Source organism: Rhinoraja longicauda, chromosome 8 (assembly GCF_053455715.1).
Source record: "Rhinoraja longicauda isolate Sanriku21f chromosome 8, sRhiLon1.1, whole genome shotgun sequence".
Classification (NCBI taxonomy): Eukaryota; Metazoa; Chordata; class Chondrichthyes; order Rajiformes; family Arhynchobatidae; genus Rhinoraja; species Rhinoraja longicauda.
In genome coordinates, this window is record NC_135960.1 from 65,744,401 (window position 1) to 65,760,673 (window position 16,273).

General features: G+C 43.2%; 1 protein-coding gene across 1 annotated transcript in view; it reads right to left on the bottom strand.

The window, feature by feature from the left end:
• The window catches only part of LOC144596329 (protein boule-like), a 67,116-nt gene that overhangs the window by 12,041 nt on the left and 38,802 nt on the right, over nt 1–16,273 (bottom strand). The window contains exon 8 of the mRNA XM_078404576.1: nt 1,845–1,892. Within this exon, the coding sequence (XP_078260702.1) occupies nt 1,845–1,892 (48 nt within the window). The remainder of the gene's footprint in view (nt 1–1,844; nt 1,893–16,273) is intronic.

Consider the following 16,273-nt stretch of genomic DNA (forward strand, 5'->3'; position numbering starts at 1 on the left):
CACCCAGAGAGTTGTGAATTTGTGGAATTCTCTGCCACAGAAAGCAGTGAAGGCCAATTCACTGAATGAATTTAAAAGAGAGTTAGATAGAGCTCTTGGGGCTAGCGGAATCAAGGGGTATGGGGAGAAGGCAGGCACGGGTTACTGAGTGTGGATGATCAGTCATGATCACAATAAATGGTCGAAGGGCCGAATGGCCTCCTCCTGCACCTATTTTCTATGTTTCTGTCTAATGAACCGGATTTGATAAAGGGAACTCAAGGTAAAGGAACCATTAGGAGTTCCTTTAATCTTTAATCTGTAATTTGAGAGGGTGAAGGTGAAATCGGATGTGTCGGTCTTGCAGCTGGAGAAAGGGGACTACAAAGGCATGAGGGAGGAGCTGGCCAAAGTTGACTGGAAAGGGACCAAGCAGGGATGACGGTGGAACAGCAATGGCAGGAATTTCTGGGAATAATCTAGAAGATGCAAGATCTTTTCATTACAAAGAGAAAAAGAGATTCTAAGGGGAGAAAGAGGCGACCGAGGCTGATAAGGGAAATCAAGGACAGTATAAAACTAAAGGAGAAGGCATATAACATCGCAAAGATTTGTGGGAAGCCAAAGGATTGGGAAGCTTTTAAAGAACACCAGAGGATAACTAAAAATACAGGGAGAAAAGATGAAATACGAAGGTAAGCTAACCAATAATATAAGACGATAGCAAGAATTTCTTCAGTTATATAATGAGCAAGAGAGGGGCAAGAGTGGACGTGGGAGCACTGGAGAATGATGCAGGAGAAGTGATAATGGGGAATAAAGAATTGGCAGAGGAGTAGAATGACTTTTTTTGCATCAGTCTTCACAGTGGGAGACACCAGCAATGTGCTTGAAATTCAGGAGAGTCAGGGGGTGGAAGTTAGTGGAGTGGCTCTTCCCAGGGAGAAGGTGCTTGGGAAGCTGAAAAGGCTGAAGGTGGATAAGTCACCTGGGCCTGGTTGGACTGCGCCCTAGAGTTCTGAAAAAGGTGGCTTTAGAGCAATTTTGTGCACCATATCTGAGGAAGTATCTGCAGGCTCTCAAGAGGGTCCAGAGGTGGTTTACAAGAATGATCCCAGGAATGAGGTTAGTTATGATAAGCGTTTGTCGGCACTGGGCCTGTACTCACTTAAGTTTAGAAGAATGGGGGGGGGAGGAAGACGGACCTCATTGAAACATACGGAAGAGTGAAAGGCTTGGATAGAGTGGATGGGGAGAGGATGTTTCCACTAGTGGGAAAGCTGTGGGAGAAGGCAGGAGAATGGGGTTAGGAAGGAGAAATAGATCAGCCATGATTGAATGGCGGAGTAGACTTGATGGGCCGAATGGCCAAATTTTACTCCTATTCCTTATGAATCCTTATGAAACAGGCATTTTTACACATAGCTGTCGATTTAAAAAAATTGAAAATGATTTTACAAAGACTAAATAGTTTTCAATGTTTTTGTTAGAACTATTAATAGTTTGATTAATTTTAATAAGCAGCTAAATAGTTGCAGAATTGGTTTATAAAGTCATGAAATAAAAATTACATGCAAAAGCAAAATTCTGCAGATGCTGAAAACAGGAAATAGCATGTCAGGAAACTTCAAGGGAGAGATGCACACAGTGTGTTTTCAGTTCAATGAACTTTTGTCAGTTGTGTTTTTGACTCCACAATAGCTGTCTGACCTGTTGAGAACAACTTTATCAAACACCTTTATCTAAAGACTTGCAACAAATATTCAATTGATTTACTTCACCAAACAGCAGAGCAGAATCAAAACATCAATGTCACCATTGGTGAACGACCATGTTTGGAAATTGAAACAAATGAAAGCCTTTACCTGTGGTAATCCCCACTGCCACTGCCCTGCAAGACAATGAGCAGGTGCCTGCAAACAAAAGAGTAATCAAATACTTACTAATTTACAATATTGGCCTGAAAAGATCCACTTTATTTTATTGGTATTACAGTAACATTGCTGTTAGTGAATGTCATAAAAAGAGAATTTTAATGGCAAGATTCACTGGACTATATCGTCAGTTTTTCTGTGCAACATATTGAAACTGACATTCCCCCTTATGATTTTTACAAATTCTCATAACTTATTTAGACAAACTGGTGTGATCTTTACAGGGCACTTCTCAAAGTGAAACATCCATAATGCTAGCATTTCCATAATGGGAAAACAGAAATCCCGGCAAAAAGTCAGAAGTTGAATTGCCCGATATCTGGTAAAATACCTGGTGCAATGGTTAAGCAAATTTCCAGCTTCCTCCATCCCCCTTCTTGATCTCACCGTCTCCATCACAGGAGATAGTCTATTGGCTGACGTCTATCACAAACCCACTGATTCCCACAACTATCTAGACTACACTCCTCCCCACTCTGCTTCCTGCACTCTTTTCCCCTACTCCCAAATTCCTCCATGTACACCCTGCACCCAGGATTAGGAGTTCCATACCCGGAAATCTGAAATGTCCTCATTCTTTCGGGAACGGGGGTTCTCCTCTTCCATCACAGATGAAGCCCTCACACGCATCTACTCTGCACCCCGCAGCTCCTCACTTACTCCCCAATCCCTAGTCCTTACCTTTTACCCCATCAGCTGTTGCATACAAAACATAATCCTCCGATATTTTTGCCACCTCCAACAGCATCCCACTAGTCACATCTTCCCATCTCCACCCCTTTCCGCCTTCTGCAGAGACCGTTCCCTCCAAAACTCTCTGGTTAACTTATCTCTTCCCACCCAAACCACCCCCTCCCCTGGTACCTTATAAAACCGCAGGAGATGCAACACCTGTCCCTATACCTCCTCCCTCGAATCTGTCCAGGGACCCGGACAGGTTAGGCAGAGGTTCACTTGCACCTCCTCCAACTTCATCTACTGTATCCATTGTTCAAGGTGTGGATTCTTATACATCGGCGAGATCAAACGTCGGTAGGGCGGTCGTGACGCTGAACACCTTTGCTCAGCCCACCTGGACCTACCTGATCTCCCTGGTTATTTAACACTTTAATTCCCCTTCCCATTCCCACTGACCTTTCCGTCCAAGGCCCCCTCCACTGTCAGAATGAGGCTAAACACAAATTGAAAGAACAGCATCTCATATTTCGTTTGGGCAGCATACAATCGAGGGATATGATTATGATTTCTCTAACTTCAAGTACCCTGCCTTCCCTCTCTCAATCCCACCCCCACCCAAGTCGCACCATCTTTCATTCTCACCTAACTACAGCTAAAAATGATAGACACAAAAAGCTGGAGTATCTCAGCGGGACAGGCAGCATCTCTGGAGAGAAGGAATGGGTGACGTTTCAGGGCGAGACCCTTCTTCAGACTGGTTAGGGATAAGGGAGACGAAAGATATAGACTGATGTGGCGAGATAAAGACCAATGAATGAAAGATATGCAAAAAAGTAACAATGATAAAGGAAACAGGCCATTCTTAACTGTTTGCAGGGTGAAAATGAGAAGCTCGTGCGAATTGGGTGGGGGAGGGATAGAGAGAGAGGGAATGCCGGGGCTACCTGACATGAGAGAAATCAAAACTCATACCACTGGACTGAAAGCTGCCCAAGCGAAATATGAGATGCTGTTCCTCCAATTTGTGTTTAGCCTCACTGACAATGGAGGAGACTTAGGACAGAAAGGTCTGTGAAGGAATGGGAAGGACAATTAAAGTGTCCAGCAAACTGGAGATCAGGTTGGTTCATGCGGGCTGACAGTCTGTGTTTGGTCTCGCCGACGTACAAGAGTCCACATCTTGAACAACGGATACAGTAGACGAGGTTGGAGGAGGTGCAAGTGAACCTCTGCCTCACATGAAAGGACTGTTGGGATCCCTGGACAGAGTCGAGGGAGGAGGTATAGCGACAAGTGTTGTGAGGGAGAAGGTGTTGACCCTGTCCAGGGACCCCAGTCTCCTCCATTTTCAGAGTGAGGCTAATCCCTAACCAGTCTGAAGAAGGGTCTCGACCCAAAACATCACCCATTCCTTCTCTCCAGAGATGATGCCTGTCTCGCTGAGTTACTCCAGCTTTTTTGTCTATCTTTGGTTTAAACCAGCATCTGCAGTTCCTTCTTGCAGCTAACAATTGCCTGTTTCCTTTATCATTATTACTTTTTAGCATATCTTTCATTCATTTATTCTATATCTCTCCACATTATCGTTTATATCTCGTGTCCCTTTCCCGTGACTTTCAGTCTGAAGGGTCTCGACCTGAAACGTCACCCATTCCTTCTCTCCAGAGATGCTACCCGTCCTGCTGAGTTACTCTAGCATTTTGTGTCCATCTACTGTGCATTTGGAGCTGTGTTAAGGGATTTTTTATGCCTGAATGTTCTGAAGGATTTCAGGGAATAATTCTCCATCTTCAACTTAAACGATCTATGATATGGCATTTTCTTTACAAAAGAGATTTATCACCAAAATCTGCCAATTTCTATAACTCCTGGACATGGTCAGCATTGATCCTGATTGTTAATGTGACCATGGCTTGTGTAGTTTTTGCTTTGTAGGCTGCTGCTGAAATAAATTTGCATTAAATTGCTAAACAAGGAGGATGATTGGAAAATGCCATCTGATGAAAAACTCATCTCATTCTTTCATATCAGAGACCTACAAGATTAACAAGGAATGAGCACAAAGTTGTACACAAGCCGTAAGCTTTCTCTTGGCACACAGAACCACTGACTGCATATTCATTGCTGTATGAATATTCAGTTCCTGAAAGTGACTGAGGAATTTGACTTTTTCAATGAGCAACTGATGAGCACAATATGCAAGTGTGTGCTTTATTATTCTGGAGGTGACAATGCTGCAGAATGTGTTTGGGTATTAATGCCTGTGGTACTTCTTTAAAAAAAAAAATTCACAATGTGGGCATCTCTGACAAAGCTAACATTATTCACCTCTGATTACCATCTACTTGAATTGCTGTAAATCTTGTGAAGCTGCTATTGCAGTGTTATTGGACCAGGAATTCAGAATTAGACACTGGCAATGATGAAGGAATGGCAATATATTTCTAAGAAGAATGTGGCTTTCTTTTTGTGTCGGAAGGAACTGCAGATGCTGGTTTAAACTGGAGATAGACACAAAGCTGGAGTAACTCAGCGGGACAGGCATCATCTCTGGAGAGAAGGAATGGGTGACATTTTGGGTCGAGTCAGAAGAAGGGCCTTGACCCGAAACGTCACCCATTCCTTCTCTCCAGAGATGCTGCCTATCCCGCTGAGTTACTCCAGCTTTTTGTGGCTTTCCTTTTGCCGTGTGGTTCCAGGGTTGAGGTTTAGAAGACACGGGTGACAAGCTGTTCCTTATTTTGTAAATGATGTAGATTACAACCACTGTGCATCACTGGAAGATGCAAATGTTGAAAGTAGTAGATAGGAGTGCTTTAGATTTAGATTAATTTACAGTCATATACACCAGGGTGCAATGAAATTCACATGAAGTAAACAGTATTCACAGTAATGTTCAACTCAACAAGAGTAGCATGGTGCAAAGGATGTTTTGCAATCTGAAGTATTGCAAATAAAAATACTAAAGTGCAATAATGGAATAATGAAATGAGATAGAGTGATTAGTAAAGGGCGTGGCAGTACCTCCAGGAAGACGTAATTGGTTAAGGAATCAAATAGCAGCGGGGCAGAAGCTGTTCTTAAGTCAAGATATCTCAGGTTTCAAGCTTCAATCTTCTCCCATTAGGTAAAACAGAGAAATGGAAATGGCCAGTGACTGCATCCTTGACAAACCTTCCAGGCTTCTTGATGCAACGCACCATGAATATGGACTGGATGGAAAGAAACAAGCTTGTAATGGACTGGTTGTGACTACCAATCTTGGCAGGTTCAGGCGGTCAAGAACAGAGAAATTGCCATTCCAGGCTAGATGCATTCTGTTGGAGTACTTTCAATAGTGCATCAGTAGTTTGAGAGAATCCTTCTAGACATGCCAAATCTCCTCAGATGTCCAAGGAAGTAAATACACTGATGCACTTTCTCCTGGCAGCAATGTGAAGGGACTAGGTTAGGTCACTGGTGATATGACTAATTTAGTGATGAGTTTCACGTTTTGTTGGGAGTTACATATTGAATATTTTTAGCACATTCCAGACTTGCAAATGGTGCAGATTTATCAGCAGGGTAGCATGCGAGCTGGTTCTTGTATCCAGTCTCTAACCTGCTCTTGCAGCATTATGCAACTGTTCCAGTTAAATTTCCAGTCGATGGTAACCCCTCAAGATGTTGATGATGGCAGATTTGTAGAACATAGAACATTACAGCAACAGAAAAGGCCCTTTAGCCCATGATGTCTGTGCTGAATATGATGCCAAATGACTTCTCCCATAAACCAACCCCCCCATTCCCTGCATATTCAGGTGTCCATCGAAATCTCTTAAATGCTATTTACTGTCGTATCTGTTTGCACCACGATCATACCTGGCAGTGCATTCCAGGCACCTGCAACTCCATAAAAAAACTTGGTCACAAACATCTCTTTTAACTTTCCCCCTCTAGATATGCTCTCTAGCATTTGGTCTTTTCACTCTGGGAAAAAAGACTGTTTACCCGTTCTATGTCGCTCATAATTTCATAAATCTCAGCCTTCAAAGCTCTGAAGAAAACAATCCCAAGTTTAACCTTATAACTCCAACCTTTTCTTATAACTCCCTCTAAATCCAGAAAGCATCTGGTAATCCTTTTCTGCACCCACTCCAAAGCCTTTACCACTATCTACTTGTGCTGTTACTTTCAGAGAATTCACAAATGGTAAAGCCATTGAATGAAAGCTGTTGAGGTTTGGCAATTAGATACAATCTTACTTGTCGCTGACAAATTCATGCCTGAACATTGTTTACATCTTATTGCATATAGACATGGACTGCTCAATAGACAAGGAGCTGAACTTGGAATGGAATATTGTATACTCACTAGCAAAAATCCCCTTTTCAATACTACATTTACGTGGCTGAAGATGGTTTGGCTTGGAACACTTCTCAGAGGAATTCTTGCAGTATGTTCCGCTTTAGTGGCGGCAGTGAAACCTTGGCGGTGGTGAAGCCTCGCAGGTCAACTCGCGTTCGAGGAGAGTGTGGGGGAACCACCGTGGGTGGGGGGAGAACAATGGACCCGGCGTGGGGGTACCGTGTGGGAGGGGGAAGAACAATGGAGAGGGAGGGGTGAGAACAATGGAGGACCCGGCGTGGGGGAACCGCTATGGGGGTGGGAAAGGGGGGGAACCGAGGGCAGGGGGTACAGCTGACTTTGTCAGTGCCACAGGTGGCTGCTACTTGTATAACTTGGGTATACCAGCAAAGAATTTCACTGTGCCTTGTCACATGTGACAATAAAGTATTCCATTCCAAAACCATTTTCTGCTGCCCAAGATACTTCATTAAGTCAATGACAAGTTTTCCTCCCCACAATTCCCAAACTGTAGCATTTCACGAGGTATAATCAATATAATCTGCACAATCAAGCAACCGTACCAGATTAGAATCTGTGGAACTGGTGCATGAAGACGAGCAAAATAATGGGAAAGGAAATGAAGTGACAGCACAATCAACTTCCTTCTGCCTGAATTTTATTTTGGCAATTACTCATGGACACTGAACTCCAGCCACATTATCCATTGGCAAAATTTGTAATCCTAGCCACACATCCCCATTTCCTAACAATCCGAGAAAATCTGCCTTACCAGTGTCACATTGACCTCTTTCCAACTACATTAAAAAGCACATTAAAATCCAATTTTCTAATTCACTTATTTCAGTGCAAATGAAATTAATTACCCTTTTATATTTCTCTGTCGTTTTGTCATTCCTGGTGTTGCTCCATAATACACTGGTGGCTGAAACACATGCACAGAAAAGATACTGCCAACTTCAATCCCACAGTGCAGACCAATCAATGGGTATAAAGACATGGAAGCCCTTTTAACGGTGACTTGCAAAACCACAAGGGGTATGCAGCATTCGGACTTCTAGCAGCTTTGGTCTTAATCATCAGATGTTACTGTATGACAGGACTGACAATGTGTGCATATGGAGATTGTGTTCTACACTGGAAAAGAATGCTGAAAGCTCTTTTCCAAGGTGTAGCTGGTTTCCTTCATACTACTTGACACTGCATGTGGACTTTCTACTTTACCAATCTTTGGATGTTTGTTCCCAGCAGCCTATTTCTGTAGTCTGCCATATCAAAGATCTCATCTGACGCTTCTTCAGCAAAAAGTGTGCTATCTAATCTTGGCTTCAGGAGGACTAGAACTAACACTTCACTTTCTTATCATGTTGATTCTTGATTTATCCATGCCTCTAAAATTCATGGTGGCTTTAGATGATTGCACCAATTGAAAAAGCTAAACATGGTATATTTTATTCAAGGCTACCTTTAATACTTAGTGATTGTACAGCAAGGCAATGCCAGCAATTCTCTGAATAACAATGAAAGTCATGATTACTTATGTACTTTGACCACAAAACAGTTGGTCTTGACTTACAAAAGCATTAGGCGTAGGAGTGCAACTAAATGGCTGGACCATTTGACTCACCATTCAAAGTTTATTTTTGCTAGCATGAATGGCTACGACACTCAGGTGAAACTCCAAATGGAGTGTGGCAGTCCTCTTCATTGTAGAATTCCATGGTGCGCTGGACTCACTGTATGGGAAGACTTTTAGTCTTCAGTCTTAAAAAATGTTCCTTCCAATGAAATGATCCAAGTGCTTTTGCATTGAAGCTTTATCACCATGGCCATCTATCATTCACCAAGCTATCATACAACAAGCAATCCTTTGGCACAGCATGATGAAGGCTCTAATTACTGTTTCATGTAGTAACTGAAATTTCACTGTATAATAAGTATTACAATTGTTTCAACAGTACAATTAAAATGTGGCATAGACATTCTCACTAAGAGAGACAGACAAAATGCTGGAGTAACTCAGAGGGACAGGCAGCATCTCTGGATAGAAGGAATGGGTGATGTTTCGGGTCAAGACCCATCTTCAGACTCTGCAGTTCTTTCCTATGCATTACTCTGCTGTTGGTTCCCCATATTTTCAATAATTTGCAGGATTGGCATGTTATTTTTTAATTAAACTGAGCTACCATTTTAAAGTTACTGAATGCAACTAAACCTAAATATGCTAACAATGTAAACATTTACATATTCAATTTCATTTTTCCATATGGCTAATTAGGTTTTAAAAAAATGTTTTCTTTGAATTTTTCCTATTTTTAGTTCTCTCCCAATGATATGTTCCTTATTTTTGTTGTATCGTGCTTTGACTGGTCTATTCTAAACCTACCGACTCCCACAACTATCTAAACTACACTTCTTCCCATCCTGCTTCCTGCAAAGACTCTGAAGAAGTCTCAACCTGAAACGTCACCTATTCCTATCCAGAGATGCTGCCTGTCCCCCTGAGTTATTCCAACATTTTGTGTCTATCTTACGTTTAAACCAGCATCTCCAGTTCCTTTCTACAACATTCTCACTGAGAGCTTTGCTGTAAAGTTGTTGTTTGACGGAATCACTGACTTAATGACAATAGATTTTCTGATCTGGGTAAACTGCATTGGTGAGATATCAAATTGCAGTACCTTAGCACAAATAATGATGATTTTGTTACAAAATAAAAAATCAAGATAAAACCATACAGCTATTTTGCATAGTAAAGAGTTGAGAGGTTTGAGGTACAATAGTCATTTTGTAACACATGGGATTGCAGAATAAACAGTCTATTTGGAGCTCACCACACCAATATCCCTAGTGGTGCTATCTAGTGAAGCTTCTAGCTAGTGTAGAACCATGTGATATTACTGGAAAATGTCCTAATACCTTTTAAACCTTAGTGACAGATGGGTTCTAATGATGGGTTCAGATGGGTTCTAATTCTTTCTCCTCTCCACCTTTGTGCCCTCTGCAACTCAATAAAAGTTGTTCTTTCGTTTGAAAGATTTTTGACCTGAAATGTTAATTCTAACAAAGTAAAGCAGGTTATCTGCTGCAAACTGCAATAGGTTCACACCCTGCCATTTTGATACGCAACTATTTTTGGATTTGACACTGGAATATAATGTTCTGAGATGTAGAGACAGGTGCCGAGAAATGGAATTGCACCCACTCTTTGTGTCCAAATGTGGCGAAGAGTAATGCTGACAAATGCTGAGTCTTCCACAAAAAAAAGCAAATTTGGTCAAAATCTAGTTTGAATGAGCATTAGGATGGTTTGTTACTAGAAACAAGTGCTAAAATGATAACAGTGAGATATCCAGCAGGATCACATCCCAATTATGTACATCTCTTAAGATTTTGTTGTACGGCATTCAAAGGGGTCAGCACAACACATGGCAAACATGGGGGAGACAGTGCAGTGCCGGTCAATTCCCACAATCATAAATACATGCTGTTATCCACAAACAAATTTCAGGAATAAGGTCTTATAAATAAGGGATAGCTGGAAACTAAAAGATTCAATTAGTCACCATAAGAAGAGTTAAGGAATTTCTTCACAATGCTGCAATGTTAACAGAAGTATCATGATCTCTCCAAAGTTTCCTTTAGTATTCAGGCTGGAATAGTATACAGCCAGTCCTTTGGCCCACTGAGTCCCTGACGACCATCAATCACCTGTTCTCACAAGTTCTATGTTAACCCCTTTTTTGCATTCATTCCATGCACTCTAAGCCAAGGGCAATTTACAGACCACTTGACCTAAAAAAACACACGTCTTTGGGATGTGGAAGGAAACCGGAGCACCTGGGGGAACACCATAGAGCCACAGATAGAACGTGTAAACTCCAAACAGACAGCACCTGATGCCTGGATTCAACCAGGGTGTCTGGCACTGTGATGCAGTGGTTCTACCAGCTGTGCCACCCAAAGTATATCAAAGTGATTCATATACCACTGTTCAAATTTGCAGAATGGAAAGCATCACTAAAAATGTTTCTTAGGCAATGGTGTGAGTACTTTAGGTGAGGTGTCATTTATCAATAAAATCATTTATTTAATGTAGCAAATCTTTTAAATATTTGGAGATGGGATTCATTCATTCATGTGCTATTATTCAGTGCAGTAATACGCAACGGGTAATAATGCATTCCCTGGTGCTACCCATTATACAGGTTGAACACCGATTTTCCAGCAACTGATGATCCGCTCACCCCTATAATCCGGACAAAATTATGAGCCCAGTTGAAATTCCATGAGTGGCCACAGAGGGCATTGTGAGTGGCGAACGCTCTTTCCGGTCCTGTCCCTTCATTGAAAAGAATCAACTATGCTCTCAATCTTCTCTCCTAACTAATTCACAGAAAAATACATTAAACCTTCGTTCTAACGACCCCCTTATAACAGATGTTGGATATAGCGACAGACCTCCCAACCCATCCCCTGCTCGCACTATCTCCCCGTGTATCAGCATACAGTGTGGAAACAGGCCCTTCGGCCCAACTTGCCCACACCGGACTATATGTCCCAGCTACACTAGTCTCACTTGCCTGCGTTTGGTCCATTTCCCTCCAAACCTGTCCTATCCATGTACCTGTCTAACTGCTTCTTAAACGTAGGGATAGTTCCAGCCTCAACTACCTCCTCTGGCAATTTGCTCCATACACCCACCACCCTTTTGTGTGAAAAGGCTTGCAATGTTTTAATGGGCTGTAGAGTGAAGTCAGGCAGTTTGACGTGTCCCTCCCCGATGGGCTCAATGCTATCTTTGCTTTGAATGAAATGTCATCCATCCTGTCAGCTTCGGATTTGGCTGAACAAATGGTCACTGTAGCAGATTTAAGATTGGCCTTCCTAAGAGTGAATCCACGAAAAAGTAACCGGCTCAAGGTCTGCATAAACTAGCTTGCAAGAGTATTCACAGGTAGCTTTAACCTCTCACTACTCCATTCTGAGGTCCCCAACAGCTTCAAGACCACTATCATCCTGATGCCAAAGAGAAGCATGGTAGTATGCTCTAATGACTACCATCCTGTGGCTCTGACATCAACCTGAAGTGCTTCAAGAGACTAGTGATGGTACACATTAACTCCAGCCTCCCAGACAGCCTTGATCCTCTGCAGTTTGCCTGTTGTTGCAACAGGTCCATAGAAGACACCCTAGCCCATAGCTCATCTATGGAACACCTAGACAACAAGGACATTACTAAGGAGAACGTGTTTGGGAAGCTGAAAGGTCTTAATGAGGATACATAACCTGGACCAGATGAGTTACACCCTGAATGCGGTAGCTGTTGAGATTGTGGAGGCATTAGTCGTGATCTTTCAAGAATCACGAGTCGGGAATGGTTACTGATGACTGGAAAATCACAAAAGTAACTCCACTGTTTAAGGGAGCCAGGTAAAAGAAAATTATAGGCCAGTTAGTCTGACGTGGTTGGTAAAATTTTAGTCCATTATTGAGGATGAGGTTTCGGGGTACTTGGAAACATATGATAAAATAGACCGAAGTCAGTATAACTTTGTTAAGGGGAGAGCGAAATATGAGGTGCTATAACCCAGCACCTTCGCTCAGTCCGCCTTTTTTGCCCATGCGAAATATGAGGTACTTTAACCCAACACCTTCGCTCAGTCCGCCTTAACCGCAGGCTCGGCGATCGTTTCGCTCAACACCTTCGCTCAGTCCGCCTTAACCAACCTGATCTCCAGATGGCTGAGTACTTCAACTCCCCCTCCCACTCTGACCTTTCTGTCATGGGCCTCCTCCAGTGCCATAGTGAGGCCCACCGGAAATTGGAGGAACAGCACCTCATATTTCGCTTGGGCAGCTTGCAGCCCAGCGGTATGAACATTGACTTCTCCAACTTTAGATAGTTCCTCTGTCCCTCTCTTCCCCTCCCCCTTCCCAGTTCTCCCTCTATCTTCCTGTCTCCACCTATATCCCTCCTTTGTCCCGCCCCCCTTACATCAGTCTGAAGAAGGGTCTCGACCCGAAACGTCACCCATTCCTTCTCTCCTGAGATGCTGCCTGACCTGCTGAGTTACTCCAGCATTTTGTGAAATAAATACCTGGATGATAGAGTTGATGGCTTTGTGACCAGGTTTACAGATGATAGGAAGATAGGTGGAGGGGCAGGTAGTGTTGAGGAAGCAAAGAATTTGCAGATTAACTTGGACTGGTTGGGAAAATGGGTAAAGTGGCAAATGGAATACAGCTAGCAAAGTGTATGGTCATGCACTTTGGTAGAAGGAATAAAGGCAGAGACTACTTTCTAATTAATGAGAAAATTCAGAAATCAGAGGTGCAAATGGATTTGGGAGTGCTGGTGCAGGATTTCCAAAAGGATAATATGCAAGTTGAATGGGTGGTCAGGAAGGCACATGCAATGCTAGCATTCATTTCAAGGAGACTAGAATACAAGCATGTAATGCTGAGGATTTATAAACCGCTGGTCGAGCTGGTCGAGCCACATTTGCTCATGGATGATTTGGAATAGTGTGAGCAGTTTTGAGTCCCATGTTTTGAGGAAGGATGTGCTGCAGTGGGAGGGGGTCCAGAAGAGGGTTAGAAAAATGATCCCAGGAATGATTTTGAGTTAACTTTTGAGGAGTATTTGGGGCTTTACTTGTTGGAGTTTGGAAGGATGAGTGGGGATCTCATTGAAACCTATTGGATAATGAAAGACCTAGACAGAGTGAATGTGGAAAGGATGTTTCCAGTAATGGGGGCCCAGAGGGCACAGCCTCAGAATAAAAGAACATACTTTCAGAACGGATACGAGGAATTTATTTAGCCAGAGGGTGGTGAATCTGTGGAATTCATTGCTACAGACGGCTGTGGAGGCCAAGATACTAGGTGTTTCTAAGGCAGAGATTGATAGGTTTGTGTTAGTTAGGGTATCAAGGGGTACTGGGAGAAGGCAGGAGAAACAGGCAAAATAAATCATCCATGACTGAATGGCAGAGTAGGCTTGATGGGCCGAATGGTCTAATTCTGTTCCTATGTCTTATGGACATCTATTTATTGAGAATAGCCACCTTCAACTCCACAATCCCATTGCGATTCATGGACGTAAGAGTCAGCACCCCCTCTGCCACTGTATCCTTGACTTTCTGACCCATAGACCACAATTAGTGAGAATAGGTCAGTACTCATCCTCCACAATAATTCTCAACACTGGTGCCCCACAAAGATGGATATTTAGTCACAAACTATAAAGGTGCTCGCCGGCTTAGGATGCTTCGACTTGCGATATTTCAACTTTGCGATGATGCAAACGGCAGCGACCCTTAGCGAGCTGCAGCTCACTTCCGGCCACGTGATCAGGTGTATTAAATGCATTTCAACTTACAATATTTTCGGTTTGCGATGGGTTTCTCGGAACAGAACCCCATCGTAAGCTGAGGAGCACCTGTACTTGCTATACACCCACATTCGAGGATGAGGGATGATCTTGAAGCATACAAAATCGTGAGACGATTACATCAGGTAAACAGGCAGAATCTCTTGGAATCGAGAACCAGAGGAGTAACAAGAGGAGTTGAGTATAGGAGCAAAGAGGTCCTTCTACCGTTGTACCGGGCCCTGGTGAGACCGCACCTGGAGTACTGTGTGCAGTTTTGGTCTCCAAATTTGAGGAAGGATATTCTTGCTATGGAGGGCGTGCAGCGTAGGTTCACTAGGTTAATTCCCGGAATGGCGGGACTGTCGTATGTTGAAAGGCTGGAGCGATTGGGCTTGTATACACTGGAATTTAGAAGGATGAGGGGGGATCTTATTGAAACATATAAGATAATTAGGGGATTGGACACATTAGAGGCAGGAAACATGTTCCCAATGTTGGGGGAGTCCAGAACAAGGGGCCACAGTTTAAGAATAAGGGGTAGGCCATTTAGAACGGAGATGAGGAAGAACTTTTTCAGTCAGAGAGTGGTGAAGGTGTGGAATTCTCTGCCTCAGAAGGCAGTGGAGGCCAGTTCGTTGGATGCTTTCAAGAGAGAGCTGGATAGAGCTCTTAAGGATAGCGGAGTGAGGGGGTATGGGGAGAAGACAGGAACGGGGTACTGATTGAGAGTGATCAGCCATGATCGCATTGAATGGCGGTGCTGGCTCGAAGGGCTGAATGGCCTACTCCTGCACCTATTGTCTAGGACATAAATTTAAGATGAGTGGGGACTGATTTCATGGGAACCCAAGGGCGGCATGGTGGCGCAGCAGTAGAGTTGTTGCATTACATTGCCAGATACCCCCATTTGATCCTGATTACGGGTGCTGTCTGTATGGAGTTGTCCCTGTGACCTGCATGGGTTTTCTCCAGAATGTCCAGTTTCCACCCACACTCCAAAAACAGAGGTTTATAGGTTAATTGGCTTGGTAAAATTGTCCCCAGTGATAGTGTTAGTGTGCAGGGATCACATGGTCGACATGGTCTCGGTGGGCTGAAGGGCCTGTTTCTGCACTGTATCTCTAAATTAGAGGGTACCTTTTGTTACACAAAGGGTGGTGGACATATGAACGCGCTGCCGGAGGAAGTAGTTGAGGCAGGTACTATCACAATGCTGAAGAAACATTTAGACGGGTCATGGATATGATAGGTTTAGAGGGATATAGCCCAAACGCAGGCAGGTAGGACTAGTGTAGATAGGACTTGATGGTCTGTGCGAACAGTTTGGGCCTGTTTCCACACTGTGAAGGTCGGAGAGTAACATGATGTTTGGATAACAACCTCTCCCTCAACGTCAGCAAGATGAAAGAGCTAATTATTGATTTCAGGAAGCGTGATTCAGTATGTGCCCCAACTCGAAGTAAAAATGGTTGAGCTTCACATTCCTTGGCATAAATATTACCAACAACCTGCCCCGAACCAACCGAATTGAAGCTTTTATTTACAAATAAAAAAAGTACACTAACACCTCTACTTCCTTAGGAGACAGCGGAAATGAAATATCAAAAGACTGAAAGGGCGTAGGTTTAAAGTAATGGGGCAAAATTTAACGGCGATGTTCGGGGCATGTTTTTTGATGGGTACCTGGAACGTGCTGCTAGCGGTGATGATGGAGGCAGATGAGATAGCGGCATTTAAGAAGCTTTCAGATAGGCACATGAAAATGCAGGGAATGGAGTGCAGGTAGATGAAATTAGTTTAAATTTCATTATGTTGTTCCTTTGCTATAATTCTTAAAGAAGGGTCTCGACCCCAAACATCACCCATTCCATCCCTCCAGAGGTGCTGCCTGTCCCGCTGAGTTACTCCAGCATTTTGTGTCTATCTTAGAATTCCCAACCAGTCAGCAGTGTTTGGA